This window comes from Onychomys torridus, chromosome 14 (genome assembly GCF_903995425.1).
Source record: "Onychomys torridus chromosome 14, mOncTor1.1, whole genome shotgun sequence".
NCBI classification, from domain to species: Eukaryota; Metazoa; Chordata; class Mammalia; order Rodentia; family Cricetidae; genus Onychomys; species Onychomys torridus.
The window spans coordinates 80323351-80345277 of NC_050456.1; the positions used below are offsets into that span (position 1 = coordinate 80323351).

Sequence of the window (21927 nt, forward strand, 5' to 3'; positions counted from 1 at the left end):
CTTATGAGGACAAAATATCCAAACCAAGGTGGGTGGTAATACAACAGTCTTCCTGCTGATACTGGTGGGAAGTCACAAAGAGCTTGGCTGGCTGTGCCACACCATGATTTACATTTCCATCACGATTCCTGACAGTGGCCTGGAGCGGTACAAGGGGAGGTCAGGGTGATGCCCCGGTGCTGTTGAGAGGCACAGATGTCTAGGACAGTGTCTAGGATGTCCAGGCAGTGCAGGGGCTGGGTTGTGTGTGTGTGTGGGGGGGGGCTCGGCATGAAATTGAACCCAGGGATAACCCTGCAGCTCACCCTGTGTGCCTCCCTGTTTTCTGCTCTCAGGCTGCTGTGGGAGGACAGGCCAGCAGGCAGAGCCACAGTGTGCTGACAGGGACTTCTGTGTGACTGACTCAGCCTGCTCCCACCCCCCTGCTCAGAGCTATGAGTGCAGTGGTTCAGGGAAGGATTCTTCATCAGGCCAAGACACAGGACTCACTTTGTAGGTACACAGGCTCCAAGGGGGGGGGGGGGGTCTGTCCAACAGCATGCCTTGGAGAGCAGGGAGACCTGGGTCTCCTTGGTTAGAACAGCTGGAGACTATCAGGGCAGTATATTCAATACCTGGATGACACCTGCCATGACCAGGTGTCATCACCACAATGGTGATGACCTCCTCCTCCTCCTCTTCCTCCTCCTCCTCTTCCTGGGTGCCACACCCTTACCTGATGGTGACCAGCAGATGCTGAAGGTGTGAAAGGTGACCACTTGCATTGAGAGGGACCCTCCCCTGGAAATCCCCTCCCTGCACTGATTTCGGCAGCTTTCAGGCAGAATTGTCAGGGACAGATGGACCTACACATGGAGAACTGTTGCCTCACACACCCTTCAAACTTTATGCTTGCCTTCATGCTGTCCCCAGTATACTTGGGGGCTCAGGAACCCTGACCTGACCCTGTGGGGTCAGCTGCTCTGCCTGTTCAGGAAGGCCTTCATCACCCACTGGGCATGATTGACTCCCACATGGTGTCTCTCTCCAAGATCCCTAACACTGGAAGTCTGGGCCTGTTCTTAATGGGTGCTTAGCTTGAGCTGGATAGGCACAGAGGGGCCTCAGGACCCAGCTGAAGGATGAGGCAGCCCAGGATTTGGACAGAGCTGGCTGGGCTCTGGAGTGAGCTATGCTTCCGCCCATGTCCTGTGATGCTAAATATAGCGGCCAGGGAGGGGAGTTTCCGGTTACAGCCCCCCCACCCCAAGCCGGGAAATCGATGCCAGCTCCATTAGGCCCAGCAATGGTGCCTGCTGACCTGCCCGCCAGGCTGCAGATCAGAGTGAGGGACTGGACTTTACCCAAGCCCAGGTGCCCTGACTCCTAACCCATCCTCCTGTCCTCCAGAGCCCTCCCCCACTCTGCCCATCAGACTGCAAACACCCAAGGGCAATCCTGAGGGTCATGGGATTCCGATGGTGGGCATTAGGCAGCTGCAGAATGTCAGGGCAGGGCATAGATGGCAGTGGCTGGATATACTCCTGTCCTGGGACCATCAAGGTGAAGCTGGATCACTGTGCCCCACTGTATTCAGCTCCTGGACACACACCACATACCTAAGGACCCTTCCCTAAAATTTAAAAAAAGAAAGAGAGAGAGAGAGAGAGAGAGAGAGAGGGAGGGAGGGAGGGAGGGAGGGAGGGAGAGAGAGAGAGAGAGAGAGAGAGAGAGAGAGAGAGAGAAGAAAAGCTGTGGTTGCTTGTCTGGCTGGGCCCCACCTAAATTGCTACAAACATTTGCATACAGGTGGTGCTATCTGAGCAGCCTCCTCAGGGTGGTACCTCAATGTCACACCCACCTGGGGCATAGGGAGGGGTGAAGCCAGTGCCCCCCCCCATCCTCCAGGGCAGGGCAGGGGGCTATAAGAGGACAGAGGGTACCCCACCCACCTCAGCATCCCTACCTCAATGTCTATGATTAGGATTCCAACACTTCAGCTCCTGGCCTCATACAAGGGGACACTGAGGCACAGAGCCCCAGGACATGATCACAGACAGCTCATCACCTGAGTGCCACAGTACTGTTACAAGGGGGAAGGGGGAAATCTCTCCAGGATACCTCGTGGTTCCCGTCAGTGGGATGTCATATAAGATGCTAACTGGAGGGTTTGAAGCTCTAGGGAAAGACACAGCTGGACCACTACTCTGCAGCCTGACCTTACCCAAGACAGACCAACTTCTGGATCCCTCAGATGTCTCCCAATGCACCTTTCACAAGGGGTGGGGGGCTGAAGTATGTGCCTGTGGTCCAGGTGGCTGGCTAGGTGGGACAGCATGCCCTTTTGTCTACAGCAGGCACTCTGGGGACCTCAAGGACGGCTCTGAGCTATGTGCATGCCTCTCATAGGCCCACCCTCAGGCCAGAAAGCAAGGCCAGCAAGCAGCACTGTGAGCTGTCACACCCCTAAGGTAGCTCTATGCAAGGACCAGGCTGCCCACACCAAGATGACTGCCCTAGATGCTCATCATGGCCAAGCCTGCAGACATTACTTGTGTCCTATAGGCCAAGTGAGGTCCCCTCAAGTCATGGAGAGGGCACTGGAGACACCAGATTCAGAGTATCCCTAGCCCTGAGTTCCTGGCAGTACTGTTCTAGCACAACCCCGGGCATGGCAGGGACCCTATATCTGCCCAGATCAGGGAGTATACACTCTCTGGAATGGGCAGGACTGTACCCATTTCCTCTCAACTGAGGCCACATTCAGTGTCTACTCCTGCAGATACAGCTCATGTTGTGCACAGGGAATGGTGGCCCTGTCCAAGACTGAACACTTAGCCTGGGCCCCTCCTAAGCTGGCTACTCTACCTGACCATATCCCAGGCTTGTTGCACCAGCCCACTGACAGCCATCTGCCTCCCAGAGCATCCACTTGCACAGTCTGAGGTGGAACAGAGGGGTTTGTATGGAGACCTTGTTACCACTCAAGACACTGATCCTCACCCCAGTGGCCATCAGTGAAAATTATACAAGCTTTATTGAGGGTGTAGGGCAGGAAAGTGAGTGGACAGGACCGGCCTGTCCAGCCCCAAGGTCTCACTGGAGACTCAGGTGGGGAACCACGTGGCTAAAGAACCAAGAGATAGCGAAGATAACACCAAGAGTCTTGGGGATTTTGGGGTTGTCCACAAAGGCCTGGGCCTCATCCAAGTTCAGATGTACCACCTCGATGAGTTCCCCCTCCTCGGCCAGGCCTCCACCAGGCCCACTTCGCTGGGCATCTGTCACCTCTGCGTAGAACATGGTCTGCCTGGAGCCAGTCAATCCTACTCCAGACCTGTCAGGTAGAACAGGGAACGCTGAGACACCATGGTGACCCTGCCAGCCACCCTGCTTCCATGCCTCTCTCTCTCTGGCTTTCTGATGGGCAGAACTCTTGAGTGGCTTCACCCTTCCCAAATACCACTCCTGGTGGGTACATCCATGGGAACCTGATGCATGTTGGGCATGCCTTCTGGCACTAGACTATGATATGGCGGAGGTGGGGTCTCACATCAATTAGGAAAGGGACATAAAGAGCACCGGAATGGTTTTGATAATTGGGCTGGAGAGATGGCTCAGCTACCAAAGACTAGACTCACCATCAAACGGTCAAGATGAATATAATAACTGGCATTCAGGGAAAACAAAAATGTCAGAGGCATCTTACACACATCATGGACCCAGGACTCTGCTCAGCTACTTGACTGAACTCATCCCAAGGGAGATACCTGGGTAGGCCTGGCCTAATCAGGTGAACTCACACCACAGGTTCAAGCTCAAAACTGGACAATCTGATAATTCTGCTAACAGAGACCAGAAGAAGCTGCTGTGTTGTAAGAAGACACATGGCAGGGACCTGCAGGCACCACTGAGATCTAAGAGTAGTTCCTGGTCAACAGCTAGTCAGGAAGTGACCTTTATCCCATAGCCACAGGAGTTGGAGTGTGCTACCTTTGCAACTGGATGGATCATGGATGTGGCTGGCAGCCCTGCATGAAGCTTATGAGACCCTAAGTGGAAGACCAAGGACCCTGGACATAGACTGGATATGCAGAAGCCATGGGGTCATAAGCAAGCAGGACTAGAGTCTGTGATAGTCTCTTAGAATCTGTTCATTAGGCCCCTGCCCATGACGCCTGCCAGGTACCCAACCAGGACCTGACTTCCATAACTGCTAAGGCCCAAGCCAGCCCGGCCCACATCAGCAGCTCCTGATTGATTGGGGAGCCATGAAGAAACCAGAGACTGGGTGTGGTGGTGGGGACCACAGACGTCTTCACATAAAAGGACAGATTCCAACACAGTTCCAGACAGGTACAGGTGGGGAATCTCTCAGCAGGACACTTCATGGAGGCAGGAGCAGAACTGGGAGATACACAAGAGCTCCCAACCCCCAAGAGGAGGACCCCCACTCCAAGACTGACCATGCCCAGCTACCTCTTTATGCCCACAGAGCCCTACTTGACGGCCCATTTTCCTGACAGTCATGGCCTGCACCTGTGATTGGAATCAGCCAGTCTGTGCAGCCACTGGTCTCAGTTCCCCAACTTATGAGGGACACAGCTCCAGGCTGTGGTCCGGTCAGGCTAGCGGCTGCCTCCAGCCTGGGCAGGCTCTAATGTCATTCACACAACAAGGCAACAATAGTCATGTATGACTATCAAGGGAGTGGACTGGCTTACTTCTGGTCTTGGGCAGGGAACCATTAAGTGGGTAGGCTCTGGACTGGCCCATAGGGACAGGTACTCTGACTTTCACTTAGCCTTACCTTCAGTCATGCTTCCTCACAGCCACACCCTCCTCTTCAAAATATAAGTCTAAGTAGGATGATCACTAGCTGGCTCTCTAGCACCTTCAGTTAGGACACAGCCCAGAGGCCCTGCCTATGAAACCTCTCAAGACAAGGTTGCCTTGTCCTCAATCATCTGCCGGGACCCCCCACCCCGAAAGCTAACTTCCTTCCTGCCTTCCATCCCGTCTGTCTGCTCCACACACTAGCCAAACCCCTATGTAGGTCCTTAGATTCCCCTGCCCTAAACACTGCCATGTTGGAAGTTGAAGGATCCAGGCATCCCTGGCTGTCCAAATGGAAAACGTAGATAGAAAAGGACACAGACCAGCCCTTCAGAGGCAATGGTCAACACTGGACCCAACACGGTCCAACCACAGCTAGGTGCTACAGGGTGAGGTCTTCAGGGATGGAGGCAGGAGGGCCCTGGCTGTGTGGAGTGTGCCAGGAGAGGGGTGGCAGGGACTCTGGTCCTTCGTGGTTGAAGGTGGGCTTAGGCCCCTGTAAAGGTGGTCAGAGGTGGTGCTCAATTTTGTGGGGTGACAGGCACCATAGACCCTTTTTCTGCCCTAAGATCTCAGTGGTCAAAGATCCACACATCCTGAGGCAAGGAGTGGCTTTCCATTTGAATAAGGTAGCCTTGGTTGGCTGTCTGAGGGAGGCATGAGTGACTGGCACCTGGGCTTTAGGAGGGGTAGTCCCTCCTCCTTCCCCTCCCCAGGACTTGTCCTTCCCTCTCATTCCTGAGCCACCGGCTGAGAACAGAGCTGTGACTCACCCCACCCCCAGCGCCCGCCCGCCGCTTAATCCCACAGGAAGTGGGGCATCTGTCGGCAGCAGCTGCCACCCAGAGCCCAACCCCACATGGCTGGGGCTGCAGGGTAGGGGCACAGGGTTGAGCATACTCCAGAACCAGCCCCAAAGCACCAGGTCTGGCCCAGCCTAGGAGCTGAGGCACGGTCCATCAACCCTCTTCCAGTCCTGTGCTTGTATACCCTCAGGGACAGGGTTCTCAACCACTCTGACAGTCTGTCTTATCCTTTCAACCACACTAGATAGCAGCCCACCCTGCCAAGCCTCCTTACATGTACGTGGCAATTTGGCGCAGATCAGTGGGGTCCAGGTGATAGCCACACTCTTCCCAAGCCTCCTTGCAGGCCACTTCTTCTAGTGAGAGCCCAGGCTGGTCCACAATGCCGGCACAGAGTTCTACCATCACTCCCACTGCACCAGGCAGTGCCGGCTGAAGTTTTTGGGGCTGGTCCTGGTCCACAGCTGCCAGAGACCCCGGGAAGAGGCGCTCTACCTCGCCTGCATATACAGCTGGTATGGGGGGGGAAGCATGGCCACATGGTGGTTACCTCAATGTAATCTTCTCTGGGCCAGGCACCTCTTGCTGGACCTCAGTTTCCCCTAGAGCCACCACTGCATCAGCATTCAGACGCTCAGGATCAAGGGCCAGGAAGCACGCTGCAATTCCCCCTTCCCAAATCCTGCCCACCCAGCCGTTCTCACCTGGCCGGAACTGCTTCACCAACACCAGGCTTCTCTGAGAAGAGTTGAACATGAGAATGGTCACGCTGCATGGGGGGATGAAGCTCGGTAAGAACATGCAGTCGGTCCATTCATTGCTCAGATAGGAAGGCCACACAGTCAGGCCAGGGCCCTGACCCGTTAGGTTCCAGTTCACAGAATAGGGGCAGGGGGAGAAAACATACTGGGCAACTGGGAGAGTGGAGGCCTCTGCTGGCCAGTTTCCCAACTGTCACACCCCTCACAAACCACATTAGCCCATGCTGTGGATCCTGAGGAGTAAGATCAGCAGATCTCTTCAGCCCAAGGAGGGCTAGCCTGCCACCAGGGGCCTGGTGTCCTCAGCTACTACATTACTTAGCCACCAGGCCTCACGGAGGTTTTTGAAGACACCAAGGCGAGCAGAAACTGGGGGATGGCCTAGTGGCCAGGACAGCCCCTCTCACCTGTCATGTGTCTTCATGAAGTCCCAGGACTTCTGGACACCATCCTGAAAGAGGCAGGGTAGCAATCAGGAAGGGTGAGTGTCTGCCAGCAACAAATGGAGGTACATGGGCCAGATAGACCCACTGAGGCAGCTCCCAGCAGGGGGGCTTGCTGCCTGCCTATACCCATCAGGAATGGGGACTTGCCACGGGTGGGGGTAGATGGGGTTTCCCCAGAAGTCAGGGTAGCCTGGTGTTCAGGGAAGGGTAAGGTAGAAAGCCTGGGCAAAGGGCAGGAAAGGCATTTCATGAGCACAAAGTACTACAGAAACCTATGTTGCCATTGAGTGTGGGAAGGACTAGGAGGGTACAGGAAGGGCAGATGTGACACCCTTAGGCAGGGCAGAGCAGAAGTCAGGAGTTCACTGCTGAAGTTCCCTTGGGCCACTGGACAGTTTACACTGCAGTTGTGGGTCTGGCAGTGAGTACATGCCCCACCCTGCTTCAGGCTCAGGCTATATCTTACACATCCCCTAGTCCTGCTGATCCTGCATGTGGGACAGGCTCCCTAGATCCATGTAGCACTCAGGAGACAGGTAAGGCGGGCCCTGCTGTAGAGGACAGCCAGACCAGATGTCAACGGAGCTTTGTATACAAGGTTAGAAAGGCCCTACCTTTCATCAAGATGCCACGTGGTAAGACAGGCTGTGTCTGGGGGCTGGAGACCTAGAGCCTATTCACCCCTAACCCTTCCTGCTTATCCACAGATGCTGGGGCTCCATCCAAGCCGCAAAATAGACAGGGGCCTGGGCCCCAGAGGCAGAGCGCTAGGCAATGAAGAGGGAGAGGAAGAAGAACCGCCACAGGGCTTCCTCGCGTTGGCCTACAGGCAGAGAAGGGTACTGCTTCCCCTGGGAGAGGCTCACAGGTGAAGGTCCCAAAGAAAGACTGACTTGAGCCTGCAGGCAGAGATATCCTGGGAGGGTGGTAGCAGCCTGGTTTCCAGGGGGAGAAGAGAGCCAATGTCCTGGGCAGGTCAGGCTGCCCAGGAGGCCGTTGAAGAACCACCCCACGAGGCGAGCCCAGGCCTGCCTGACATCCAGCCACCCAGGCAGGCTCCAAAGAAGGCTCCCCGCCCAGGCTGCAGTAAGCCTGTCTTGACTACCCTCACAGCTTCCATCCCGGTAAGTATCACTCCAAAGGACCCTCTTGACCCAAGGCCAAACATTTTGTTAGAGCCATGGGAAGGGCTGGAGAAACTGACACTGGCAGTGGACATGGGCTGAGCAGGGCAATCGGGCCCCTGATTTTGGTCTGACTGTCTACCAGACCTCTTTTGGCCAGGAGCAGCAGTCAGTTAAAGGCTGCCATTCCCTAGCCAGTTCACAGCCCAGCCTCAGTATCCCTCAGCTCCTGAGGAAATGCTACCCGTCCCCCACCACCACCATGAGTGTGGCTGCTGCCTGCTCAGCTGAGCTCTGGTTACCAACGCCATCAGAGGAAATGTGCTGGTGGGCTGCCAGCCAAGGCTGCAAAACCACCCCACGGCACTTCCCAGGAAGTAAGGGAAGCGCTGTTGTCAGGAGCCATAGCAGAACTAGCCTGGACCACCCTGCTCCCAACAACTGCCCACCAGAGCCCCATGTCCTGTGCATGAACAGGCACAGTGCCCATCCCCTGTCACCAGCCAGTGAAAGGGAAAAGGAAAGTGACTCCCATGTCCCTCAACTGAACCCAACTGCTCCCCCAAGCCTGTACTACCCTTGGCTGCACTCTGGGAGAGGAATTCTGTGTCCTGGGGTCGAGAGGACCTATGCCCAGCAAACACATGAGGGCCAGGGGGGATTTTCAGGCTGGCAGCCGCCACACTGGACACTGGGGACAGGGATGGATGTAACGGAGGATGGGGGTGCTGGGCAAACACCAAGCCCCGGGTGGTTTGATCTGGGCTGAAACCCAGTCAGGGCTACACTGATCAGGTCAGGAAAGCACGGTGCATCTGATAGCACAGCTAAGGGAAATAAGCCGAGGCCGACTAGACAGGGCCCACCCTGCTGGAAGACCACAGGATGAAAGAAGAGAGAGGAGCAGCAACCAAGCTCAGCAAATGTTTTCTGTGGGCCTACTATGTACCCCACGGTGCCAGTGAGAAAGCTACCGACGGCCCTGTTGCTCTGGGAGACACCTGGGAGCTGGGAAAGGTTGAACTGGGGAGGCTTCTTGGAGGCAGTAGCCTTTCCACTAAGGCTTGCAGGAGGAGCTAGGAGGAATGAGCAAAGAAGGGTGTCTCCTATCCCAAGGTGGGCTTGTCTCCCTAGACTTCTTCCTGCCCTGAGATCCAACTGCATAAAAGTACCGATGGGCAGTCAGAAATGGAGGGCCAGTCAATCTGCCTTGGAGGGAAGAGAGAGTATCCTCGAATGTCCTTCCTTGGCCATTCCAGGTTAACTGAGTCTGAAAACCGGTGGTCAGGACAGCAGGAGGGCGGAGCTCGGGCTCAGAGAACCAGTTCGGGGCGGAGGCGTGAGCCCCGGGGGCGGAGCCAAACCCGGGGACGGGACCGCATAGTCGGTGGGGTTAAGGGGGGTGAGCAGAGAGGCGCGCGAGGGGCAGATCACCTGGCGGTAGTGCAGCCTGAGAGGCCGCAGGTAGGGCGAGCGGGAACAGAGGCCCACGGTCACCCCCTCGATGCGCTCCATGGGTGGCGCAGTGGAGAGTCTTCCGCAGACAGGAGCTGGCGGGAGCGTCTACGCACTTCTGGGCATGCCCAGTTCGCGCGGAGGGCGGGCCGGAGGGCGGGGCCCCAACGCGCAGGTAGCACCTGCAGAGTGCAGCTTGCAAGGGAGGCGCTGTCAGGCTGTTCTCTACACCCTATATAGGGGATGAGAACCCAGTAGGGTAGAGGAGGGCTTTGTGGTACTTGAAGCCTTCAACGTGTAGGAATCAAAGGGGATCGCGGGGGTAGGTGAGCCGAGTGGATGCCTGCTTGTCCCTGGTTAGTAACAACCCCACCCTCTCCCCAAGCTTGGGAACCAGAGCGATCACTGGAGCATACAGAACGGGAGAGTAGGAAGTCTCCTCTCAGAAAAAAGTCAGAAGAGAAAAGGCTGATGAAGGAAGGCTAGAGGAAGAGCCCCAGCCCAGGTAGAGGCTGACCTGGCCTGGCCTGCCCCCCCCTGTCTGAGAGAAAGTGGGGCATTGTCTCTGGCTGTTTCTCTTCACACAGGCCATGTTGTTCCTTACCACACTGCACACATTCACGGAGCCAGAGACAGCTTCAGAGCTCTTACATCACAATGTCAATCTAGATGCATCCAAAGGCCCAGGCCACTCCAGATTCAAGGGGAGGGGAATTCACAATATGGGGTACATGGGTCACAAGAGCCATTCTTGAAGACTAGCCACACGCGCACACACACACACACACACACACACACACACACACACACACACACACCTCCTAAAGCACTGTGCTTTCCAGCTTTAGCCTGGCCACCTAGTGTCCTGGGGGTCAAAGTGACCACCAGCCAGGAGCCCCTCTGGCAGCCCACCCCAGCCAATGGTGTCTTCCTCCTATTCCAGAGGCCTCTTTGCAGGCCTTTCCTCCCTAGGGTGTGTGCAGATAATAAGGATCAGTCACAGAGCTCTCACCGGTTCATCAGCAGTGCAGGAGAAGGTGGAGGTTACAGGGCGTAGTGTCACTGGCTGGGGCTACATGCACTCGCTCTGGGCACCTGGGCCTGCCTAGCAGGAGAACAGGAAGAGCCCACATCCCCACAGGACAATATGATCGCATCTGGGGCCACTCCCACCTCAGGGTCTTCAAGCAGCCACACGTACAAAATTCTCTTTGCCACTTTAGGCTCCATGTGAACACAAGCAGGCACACGGTAGGGCAGATCCTATACCCAGGGAGCTGTAGGGCACAGATGGCCTGCCCACTGCTGGCTCAGGGATGAAAGACGCTCTTAGACAGTGCCCATCACTTGCACATGTCTAGGTGGGCTGAGTTCTGTGTTTGTCTAGTGGGATGACAGGTAGCTTGTAGGTCTGGAGACTTAAGGATACCATACAACATGAGGATCCTAAGAGACAGAGTGGCCAGAAGGACTATATCAAGGCTGGGAGACCAGGTAGCTCTGGAATACAAAGACCTCATATTTCTGGTAACCTGACAGAGCTGAGACCCTGCCCCTATTTTCCTGTGTGTCAATTGTGGCAGAGCAGACATCTTGGAAGAATATCCATCCTCAGCTCTCTCCATGCCACCCCCATTCCAAGCGAAAGTCATGCCCAGCACCCCTTGTTGGAATGTGCTTATTACACACAGAAGGGTGACTGTGACCAGGTACAAAGCCCTTGCTGGGATCAGCTTCCTCCAGCACTACTTCTACCCACCTATAGGCCACTGAGGGCTTTGTGGGACCTCACTTCTGCCTGCCTCCCTTGTGCTGGACAAGAGCCTGAGTGCTGTGCTGGCCAGACCTTCCGAGTGCCTGTGTATTTGCTTGGGACGGCTGGGCCAGAGTTGCCAAGGAGCTGGGGATATAGGCCAAAGTCAAAGTGACTTCTAGGATAGAGAGAGGTGAAGCAGTGCTGGCCCCAGTGGGTGGGGCTAAGGCTGGTGAAGTCTGTCCTTTTTCTGCATTTGAACTTTTTCCAAAACGGATTCCACCCCACCACACACACTTCTCAGTGGTTTTGAGGGTCTGTAGCCCAACCTCCCAGGGAACTCCTCACCCATCACCTGACCACAGCCTCTGGAATGCTGGGATCACAGTAGTGAGCCACCACACTAGACTCAGAACAGGTGTTTACTGTTTGATGATGCAAGCCTGGTGACCTGAGTTCAATCTCTGAACACACACAAAGTAGGAGAGAACTGACTCTATGATAGTTGTCCTCCGTGTGACACCACCACACACCCTGTGTGTGACTATGCATGCCCCTCATAGTTGTTGGGTGTCTTCCCTACTACTATCTGCCTCATTTATTCTGCCTCTCTCCCCAGGAGCTGAGCTTCCAGACTCCACCCTGGTTTTGTTTGGGTGCTGGGATTCTCACGCTAGTGCAGCTTTGTCCCCTGGGCCATCTCTTGGCCCCTCAGAACAGATTTCAAGAGGAATAGGTCCCATACTACCAGCTGTGGCCCCAGCCATCCTGAGCACGTCTTGGGCATGCATGCATAGTCTCTGCCAGACTCTATGAGGAGTTGCAGCAGGTTTCTGTAGAGTTAAGAGTGAAGGACATAGAATCAGGATATTGCCAGGTTTTCTGGCCCAAACAGCTGGAAGGAGGCCAGTCAAGCAAAAGCAGGTTGTGGTGTTTTGCTGTGGGGTGGAGATTGGGCTTTGGCCTCTTCTGACTGTGAGGCATCTCAGGGGACATGGGTATCTATAGCAAAAGGATGATGAAGTTGGAGCCTTGCAAGGCACCAAACACAAAATTAATTCAAATGGACCAGAAGCTTGAGCATAAGAACCAAGGTTTAAAACTCTTAGGAGGGAAAAAGGACAGAAACTCAGGACATTCAACTCGTCAATGACAGCCAAAGGGAAAGCAATCAGATTGACTTCATGGAAATGTAAAATCTTGTGGGGCCAGTGGTGGCGCACACCTTTAATCCCAGCACTTGTGAGGTAGAGGCCAGCCAATCTCTGAGTTTGAGGCCAGCCTGAACTACAGAGTGAGTACCCAGAGAAAACCTGTCCAAACAGAAGAAGAAAATGTAAAATCTTTGTGCATCAGAATATGACTGTTAATGGACAAATGAATATACAGATGCTCTGCTGTGCAATGGAGTATTGCTGAGCCCGAAAGGAATTTGTGCTACAAATGATGACCTCTGAGGTGGGATGAAATAAGCCAGTCCAAAGAACCATGTGCTTCCATTCACATGAGGCCCCAGGAGCAGTCCGATTTGTAGATGCAGCAGATAGAAGGGGTGTCTGGGGGAGGAGGTGGGGGACAAGATTTTAGTTTGGGATGATGACAGTGTCCCACAATGAGCACAATAACAGGTGAGTTTAATGCCACCAAACGATGCACTTAAAAGTGGTTACAATGGCCAGGAGTGGCGCACACCTTTAATCCCGGCACTTGGGAGGCAGAGGCAGGTGGATCTCTGTGAGTTCAAAGTTACCCTGATCTACAGAGGGAGTTTTAGGACATCCAGGGATACACAAAGAAACCCTGTCTTGGAACAAACAAACAAAGTGATTACAATGGAACCTATAATCCCAGCACTAAAGAGGTGGAGGCAGGTGACGCAGTTCAAAGCCCACATCTGCTACATGAGACATTGTCTTAAAACAAACTATATATAAAAAAAAGGTTACAACAGTGAATTTTGGGTGTGCCTTAAGAAAGAAACTGGCAGTATCAAAGTTAGCCTTGAACTTTCACCAATCCTCCTGCCTCAGACTTCCCAATTAAAGTGCTGGGGTAACAGGTGTGCACCACATGGGAGCCATCAACGGTGGGTGAGTAGCTGAAGGAGTATCCAGCTCTGTTTTTCATTGCACACATAAAGCACTGCTTTGAATTTTGCTGGGGCATGTATTACTTTTTCAATTAAGATCATTTTAAAATGGTTAAGAGGGTAAATGCTGTACTTGTGTATTTTACTCCCATTGAAGCACTGGGAGGGCGTGAGGTGTGTGTGGTAGGGTGGGTTTTGTGTCAGGTGAGTGAAACTGAAAATATCTGGGGAAGAGCCCAGGGAGACGTCAGGGAGAGGTGGCCGCAAAGGGCATACTCAACATGTCTCACAGCCTTTGTCTGTGTCCCCTCAGCTGTCTCCTCTGCTCCCCTCAAGAGGTACGGTGAGGCTGCTGAGGCCTCCCCATCCTATCTATGGGGCACCATGGCTGCTCCCATAACCCTAGTGTGTTCTAGGAGGCTCTCTTTGGGTGGGTACCCAGCTCTGAGTCACTCCTCATGGCCACCTCTCATGTTGGTTCTTTCCCTAGATGTCTTCTAACACACGCTGCTGCCCCACGGTCCTTTGCAGGCCCCCCAAGTACAAGCCACGCTCCTGCTTTCTTCACTGGGATTGGGCTCTGTCCAGCTGGCTGCCTGTTCCTGTGAGCCGATCTCCCCACGTGTCACTGTAGACTCTGGGTCTCCAGGAGACAGCTGTGTTGTAGACTCAGGCACCAGGAGCCCCAGGTCTCCCTGCATGTTATCAGGCCGTGGCTAGTTCTCACCTGCCCTCATCAACTCTGTGGCTCTGTCCAAGGAAGTGTGGCGATACCAGAGGGTCTAACAGTACATGTGTGCTCACATATAGGCCTACACAAGTGAGGGCAAGCCTGTGAGTCTGTGTATGGTGGTGAAAATGAAAATGAACTCTTGTGCTGCTGACATCTTTGACCCGAAACGGAGGCAGGTCCCGGCTCTTCCTGGCCAGCTTAGGAAAGTCCCTAGATGGGCAAGGATAGCATGGATATTGCAGACAGGTGGCCAGGATCTGGGCTTCAAATGGAGCTTGGAGGAGGGTAGAGCTCAGAAAGGTTGCTCCCTCACCCTGCTGGGATGCACAGACACCCTAGAGCCTGTTCAGCCAAAGAAGAGGTGTGCGGGTTAAGGGGCCAGCCCACCTGGCTCACCAGCTACTTCTGTACTGCACTGCCCGAAGGTGTTGACAGGGGGCGCCAGCGTTCCCAACTTCCTATGAGGGGCTTGTGTCTTCGGCAGCCTGTCAGTAAGTGTAGTTCTCAGGTACAGGTGAGCACCTGAGGGCCAGGTGACACTACCCTACCCTGTCCCTCTCCACCTTTGTGTCCAGCCCCATCCCCAAGCCATTCCAGGCTCAGCTCTTGCCACAGGGCCTATAGAGACTCAGAGCCCAAGTAAACAGAGGGCTGGGGTCTGCAAGACTTGCTGGAGCTGGCAGCTGCCGGACAAGCTACATGGTATGGGAGATAGTGGCAGCCCCTGCTTCTTCACTCCGACCTCCACTCCTACGTGTAGGCAGCAAAATGACCTGGCTGGTCTAGCCCCCATCCCCCTAGGGCACCCCTCTTGTGGACGTGCTCCTGTCACCTCAGACTAGTGGCTGGACCAGGGCCCCACATTCTTAACCTCCAGGCGCCCCTTCGTCTCAAAGGGAAGCAGTTCAGCCCAGAGCCCTAGCCTGCTGGTTTCTGCAGGAGCCCACCCGGAAAGCACTGGTCATGAACAATGCCTGCGTGTGACGGGCTTTCCCTCTGTGAGAGAAAATAGTTCCATAGAATGGCAGTTTCCTGCATTTGTGCCTGGGCCTTAAGGGGTGACTCATGCTTAGACCTCCCAGAAAGAGATGGCCCCAGAGCCCCTCCCCACCCCCAGCTCCCAGGCAAAGCAAGGGTCCATCTTTCCCTGCAGCCCCTGCCCTCTTGGGCTTTGGGTCCCATCCCAGTACCAGGCATCACCTGGGCTAGCAGATGACATGGGGGCTTCCTGGTGGAAGCCTAGGTTCAAGTGCCAAGAGCTGGGTGGAACCAGTGAGGGGGATGCAGCTTGATTATCCAAGGACGAAAGGTCTGGGTAGAGGGGCCAGTGGCTCCTGGTCCTGATAAGGCCACTGATCTTTGGACAGGGCCCTGTGATAGAGGACTGACCATGGTCTGCCTGGCAGAGAATAAACAGGGCCGTTGGGGTGTGGATAGCCCTTGACATGAGAAGGTTGAGCAGTGGTATGTAGCCTGAGAGTCCTAGGCAGTTTTCTGGAGTAGTGAGTACAGCTTTGGGAGAGCTGATGGCTATCCTCCCAACTTGGGGCCATGCAGGGAAGTCTTTTCAGGCCAGAACTGTGAAGACAACCTACAGTTAGCACATGGGCAGCACACCTTGCCTCTTGGCATGCTCTAAGAGACCACTAGCTCTGGTTCAGTCCTCAGCCCACCAGGCTGCCTTTCCAGGTCTGTTTCTAATGTAGTCTATGGGAGGACCACTTATCTCCCAGGTCCTCTGGAAGCTCACATAGCCTTCCCTTCTTCCAATTCTTGCCCTTCTCCTAGGGACATCACAGTACTCAAAATGATGGTTCCAACTTCTTCTGGGCTGACTGTGGTCCCAGCTCATGCTGTTGCCCCCTTTCATTTCCAACGTCCTTGGCTCAGACAGGGCTCTCCTGCCCTCTCCTAAGCATTGGCCCACCTTGACTTCTCAGACAACCTGAAGGAACACAGAAGATTCAAGTTCAGGCCTAACTGCTTTCACCCAGACCTTGTAGCCTCCGGTTGATCACACTAAGGGTTTCCATGCTCTGTTCACAGGCATCAGTATGGTAAGGCTTCCATCCCTAGGATGGATCCAGGACTTTGAGAGTGTCAGCTGTTTGTAAAGGGCCACTAGGCTCTGCTCTGTGGGATGCTGTTTGTTCATGCCTTCTTTCGTCAGCACCAACTTCACATCATGGCTAGAGAGTCTCAATAGACAAGACATGCCCAAGGGGCAAGGATCTGGTTGGGTGTGGCAAGAAGCTGGTTGGATGCCCATCAGCTCACCTTGAACTTTCTTCTTGGCCACTCTGCACTGAGGTGAGTATGTAGGGAATCTCTTCTCAACCCAGGGAAGCCTGATATCCCCAGCCACTTGCTGTCATTTTGTGATAGCCTAGCGTCTTAGAAGACTCCAGGACAGGCACAGGAACTCTAGCTTTCGGTACAGCAGGGGCAGCTCTGCCCACTTGCCTGGGCCTTTCGTTGCCAACTCCTTGTATGTAATCCCTATTTGGAATACCTGCGTGAGATCCTGGATTTTGACTGGGGACGGAGGCCTGAAAGAGGAGAGGCCTGAAAGAGCTGTTTGGTTCTATACTAGGTGGTCATGGGCAGCTGGGTAAGGACCACGGTGGACTGTGGACCAGAGGGCAGCCTTCCCTCTTCCACAGAGCTGACTCTTGGCCAGGTGTGGGTCCTCCAGAAATGAGCAGTCTGGACCACAGCCAGCCCAATGATCCCCACAATGCTCAGGAGAGTGAGCAAGACTCACAGTCCATGCCACAGTCTGTTTCTCAGTTGAGTCCAATGGATTATTGGAGGCAGTGGGAGTGGAGTTTCCACGCCCGGACGTCCATCCAAAACGGCGGTTCTTAACTTCTCTGAGCCGGTGACCCCGCGCCGGATTCAGTAGGAGGCAGCAGACCTGGAAGGGGCATGGCAGTCTGGGGACCTTCCTCGGTCCCTCCCCCAGCTCTATAGGATCTGATCTCACGAACACAGCCCCCCCCCCCCACCCTGCTTCTCCAGGAGACATTCCGGCTCTCCCATCCACCCAACAGGCCTCGGACGGAGACGAGCCCCCGAGACAGGACCCCAGGCCAGGCTGGCCTGCGAATCTTGGTTTCCTGCAACCCGCCCCCTGCTCGGTCCTGCAGGAAGTGGCCGCCTCCTGAACAAAGGGGCCGGCGGACAATGGCCATTGAATTGGGCCGGGGAGCTCGTGAGGGGACATGCCGCCAGCTGCCTGCGCTGATAAGACCCTGCACACCGGGCCCAGTACGACCGGAGCTGTTCGCGCGTCCCTCCCCACCGTGCGCCTCCACTGTAACCCACGGAAGCCCTGCGCGGAGAGAAGTCCTAAGCTCGTAGAGGCCTGCGCGTGGGTGGCTGGAGACCAATGGGAAGTCGGCGAGCCCCGCTTTCAGACCAATCTCGGTAGGGGAAGGGGGGAGCCGCCCCGCCCAGAGCCTGGCACAGTTCACAGCTTTGGAACCGCCCCTTCTGGCTCCGCCCCTAGGGCAGCTGGCGAGGGGCTCCTCCCGGGCTGCCTAGGACCGCTGAGCAGCGAGCGCCTGGCTCCTGTGCGGCTCTTGAGTTGTTTTGTGTGATGTTTTGAAAAAAAAAAAAAAAGAAAAAAAAATTCTCCCAAAGCCTCAGACGTCATCCATGTGGATGCTGAGAAACATCCCCGCAGGGCTGCACTTCTCTCTAATTATTTTGGGTGGCATGGATGCCTGCATGGCAGGCAGAATCGTCTGGTTTTCTGGGAGAGTTGAGGTGCTGGAGGGTAGCCGTGCTGGCAGCCTAGACTCCGCCTATATGCGCACAGCAGAGGAGCATCTGACATGCCCTTGGTCTTGCCTTTTACCCTCAACGTGAAGTCAGGGACATATAAGCCAGGCTATATTCCTGCTCCTGGTTGACGTTGAGGATTATCCAACAGATAGACGATATGTGCCCTCTGGGACCATATCTGGGAAACTCCTTGGGCCTCCTACTGCTCTGGAGGCCTGGATGGCTCACACTGGAGCCTACTCCAGAGAGGAGGGGAGTTGAGACAGCCTTTTACCAAGCCCTAAGTCCCCACCCTAACCTGGAGCAGCTGAGTGAGCCCAGAGAGCCGTGATTAGTATACCTGGCAGGCGTCTGTTGTAGTTGTCAGGAAGAGCTCAGTTGCCCCAGAATGACAGAGTCATGGGGAGCGACAGAAATTGGCTGGAGTAAGGACAAAGGCTGAAGTCTGTGGAGACTGAGACAGACCTCTATATCTGGTCAGAATGAGATGGCCCTGGTCATTTCCAGTCTTGGCAGACCCCAGGCAGATGGGGCATGGAAGGGTCTGCTTTCCTTGGCACTGTACAGCTCACAGCACTTCCTGCTTCATTTCCACGAGCAAGCAGCCCCTACCCCAAGAAGTTCGGGCCTGCTAGCAGCTCTTCCTCCCCGCAACCCCTAGTCCGGAACTCAGGAGGGCAGGATGTAGTGGGTGGGGACAGAAGGACCCTCAAAAACTGCTGAAGCCCCAGAGGGCTCTAACTCAGTTCTGGTGGAAGAGAGCAAGGAAGGTTTTTTTGGAGAAGGGAACAGAGAAAAGACACAACAGCAGCATCATGTAGACTAGGCTCAGGGAAGAGCCGGGTGTTGGGGAAAGGGAAGCACACGGGATGGCACAAGGGTGCTGGAGTGCTAAGGCTTGGTGAGCCACCCTTAGCCCGTCTGCTCAACTTGCATTGTTTGAGACTATTATGCTGGCAGCCCTGGTGAGAAGGCCAGCCCATGTGGTGACTACCTGCCAGGGTCCCCAGACTTAAGACTGCGGTGCCTGGAAGACAGAGCAGGTGTGTGGCCCTGCCAATGCAAGGGCCAGGCTAAGCCTTCTGTGGCTGTCTGTGGGCAGGCTGCGTAGTTGTGGCCATAGCTGGCAGAGCGCTGAGGTATGGAAGGGCTGCACTCATTGGGCAGCACTGAGAGGCCACCATCTGTCGTCACATCTCCTGGGAACCTGTGCACTCCTGACATCGCCTGGTTAGGTCGATGCACCTGTCACATTCTTCTTTGCCTATCTGGCCACCTTCTCCATACTACCCTGATTAGAAGACCCTTCCCCTGGCAGCTGTGCAAGATAACCTTACACTCACCAGGTCCTTTCTTGCCACACTATCCAAAGGTGCAGCTAGACAAGCCATGGGACAAATGTGTCCTGTTTTGTGAACCATCCAGGCCAGAATGTGGACACCTAGGTCTGCAAAGGCAGATGCCCGCAGGTCTCCTAGCCCTTCCACTCAGTCTGCAGGAAGTGGGAAGCCCTTGGCTTCCAACTCTGCCCTTTATCAGCCTTCATGGCTTCCTGCTGTAAAAGTGGCCTGCTCCCCCACCTTGGCGCCAGGACGTCGGGTCAGTGGTGACTCACCCAGCACCCAGCATGAGGACTCTTGGCCCCATGTCTTTCTGCCTACCTTCACAGCACTTGTGCCTAGCCATTAGGTCTCACAACAAGCTGGCTTCTTCTCCAAGGCCCTCACAGCTGGGCTCACCTCTTCTTCTGAGCCATGACCTTGCTTCTGCTGGACTGCTCCACTCTGCAAAAAGCATGATACCCCAGTCTCTGGACACCTTCTACCCACAGAGACCCATGCTGTCCCTTGTCATGGGATCTTGCCCACACCTCCCCACACCTTACGTCTTCATCAGTCATACCCTTACATGCTCTCTGTTGCCACCCAGGTCCAGAGTATGTGGAGACCCGCTTCTTCTAGATACTTAAGAGACTTTGTGCCACTTTGACATAGCTCTGGGAAGATGTCCCAGTGTGACTCCTATACATTTCCCACCCTAGGGCCTCAGGAAGGCTCTCCCAGCCCCTTTCCACCGTACATTTCATGGGCTTGTCTCTGAGCATTAGTGGACTGTTAGCAGAACCCTGAGGTATGTTGCCCCCTGGCAAAATTGACCCTCCACCTTTACCACAGTGTACCCTTTACCCACCACACCCCAGGATTTGCTGTGTGTAAAGATTGGAGCTGGGGTTGGGGAGAAGAGAGTGCCCTTAGCCCCTACATCCAAAAGGCTGATGGAGAAGTGGGGAAGCACAGGCTGTTTGGGACTCTTGCCTACAGGGGAATCACTTCTCTCCTTTTACAGGGTTTGTGTTGTGTTAACCATGAAGTCCCTTATCTGTAAGACCTGTAATCCAGCACTCAGGGCTTCCTGTCTCTGCCTGCTGAGCCTGAGTGGAGAAGGTGTGATGGTTAGTTGTTAACTTGACACAAACCATTCACCTAATAAGGGGCAATGTTAATTGAGGAATTGCCCCACAGGTTTGGCCTGTAGGCATGTCTGTAGTGCATTTTCTTGATTGTCATTTGATGTGGGAGGGCCCAAGGGCACAACCCACTGTGGGCCATGCCATCCCTGGGAAAGTGGTACTAGGTTGTCTAAGCAAGCAAGCTGAACAAACTTTGGAGAGCAAGACAGTAAGCAGTGTTTCTCCGTGGTTCCTGCCCTGACTTCTTTCAATGATGGACCGTGATCAGGACATGTAAGCCAAATGAACCCTTCCCCTCTTCCCAAAGTGGGTTTGCTCAGCATTTAAAAACAACAGCAACAGACTGGAGAGATGCTCAGCAGTTGAGAGCACTTGATGCTCTTACAGAGGACCCAGCTTCACTCTCTGGCACCCACGTGGTTCACAGCAATCTGTAACTTGAGTTCCAGGGATGATACCCTTTCCTGACCTCAGCAGGCACCAAGCATGAACATGGTGTACACACATATATGCAGGCAAAACACTCCCACATAAAATCAATACATCTAATGAAAATTAGAAAGTGTCACAGCAGAAGAGGGAAAACTAGGACAGAGGAGTGTAACAGCTGGGTTCCATCCAGCCTGGACATAGCTGTGTGCAGCCTGAGCCCGTGACAATGCCCCCACTCCAAGTTCTCAATCTGAGCCACTGCCAGCAGGCTGGGAAATCTTGTTCTTGAACAGCAACTTGTCTGGGGCACATCTGCCAGGGATGTCCCCCCCCCCCAAAGTCCTCTACAGGCTGCTGAGCCTGATTCTACCTCATCATCCTCGATTCTTCTGTTCAGAGACCTTTGTCCACCTTGCAGGCCCCTGAACATAGTCCTACCACAACCCATTTCTCCACACATCCTCACGAGCTTCTGTCGAGAACTTTTCTTTGGAGCAGTCCCTGTCTTCTTCCACCCCACAACCTGTGCTCATGCAGGGTACCTCCAGCTCTCCAGCTCCATTCTGGTCCTATCAGCCATGGCCGTTTCGGGGGATAGAGGAAGGCCGGTGTGCTATTCTACTCAGGTCCTGCCTGGCTGTCTAGCAGGACTCCATTTCTCCTCTGTGGGCCTCTGCAGAGGGACCCCCCCCCCACTTTTGTTCTGTTTCAAACAGTCTCACTCTACAGCCTATGCTGACCTTGAACTTACATTGATCCTCCTGCCTCTGCTTCTAGCACTACGCCACCCCTCCAGTTTGCTTGCTAGATTCCTCATGTGTCAATAGACAGATACATCACATCGTGTGCTGATCCCTCCCACAAGCAGCCTGAAGGAGGCCTGACCGGTCCCTGCTGTGCCACTGGCAATACTGTGTCTGCTCAATGAACAACTCACAAATGATTGAGAATGTCAATTTTTGAGCCATGTGTGGGGGGAGGGGGTTGGAGAGAGAATTCTGGTAAAAGGCTTATGGGAGATGAAGGTCCTGGGGCTTCGGGGTGCCGAGTAGCTTATTCTGGCCTCCCAACAAGTGATGGGCATAGGACAGCCTTCAGCTTTCCTATTACACTTGTCATTGAAGCACTAGTGTGTGTGTTGCTGAGACAGGGGAGAGACTTGATTAAACCCCGAGGGCATCTGCTTTCCAATTCTCTGTGTAACTCTGGCTGTCCTGGAACTTGCTTTGTAGACCAGGCTAGCCTCGAACTCAG

At 54.6% G+C, this 21927-nt stretch overlaps 1 protein-coding gene across 2 annotated transcripts; it reads right to left on the reverse strand.

Moving 5' to 3' along the window:
* Positions 1-2987: 2987 nt before the first annotated feature.
* On the reverse strand, positions 2988-9522 carry Nudt14 (nudix hydrolase 14). 2 transcript variants are annotated; one of them, XM_036205341.1, is made up of 5 exons: positions 9387-9522; positions 6790-6833; positions 6326-6390; positions 5896-6133; positions 2988-3316 (listed from the first exon to the last, which is right to left on the reverse strand). In XM_036205341.1, exons 1-5 carry the CDS (start codon positions 9465-9467, stop codon positions 3076-3078), a joined length of 669 nt encoding a protein of 222 aa, XP_036061234.1. In that variant the 5' UTR covers positions 9468-9522; the 3' UTR covers positions 2988-3075. The 2 variants fall into 2 exon arrangements, with proteins under 2 accessions (XP_036061234.1, XP_036061232.1); XM_036205339.1 differs by having other exon boundaries at positions 6326-6438.
* Between the last annotated feature and the right edge of the window lie 12405 nt (positions 9523-21927).

Coding starts and splice junctions, on each gene's coding strand:
- Nudt14 (XM_036205339.1), bottom strand. CDS start 9,467: ATGGAGCGCATCGAGGGGGTGACCGTGGGCCTCTGTTCCCGCTCGCCC. Junction 6,834..9,386: donor TCAGGCTGCACTACCGCCAG/GTGATCTGCCCC, acceptor TGCCTCTTTCAG/GATGGTGTCCAGAAGTCCTG. Junction 6,134..6,325: donor GGTGAAGCAGTTCCGGCCAG/GTGAGAACGGCT, acceptor CCCCCATACCAG/CTGTATATGCAGGCGAGGTA.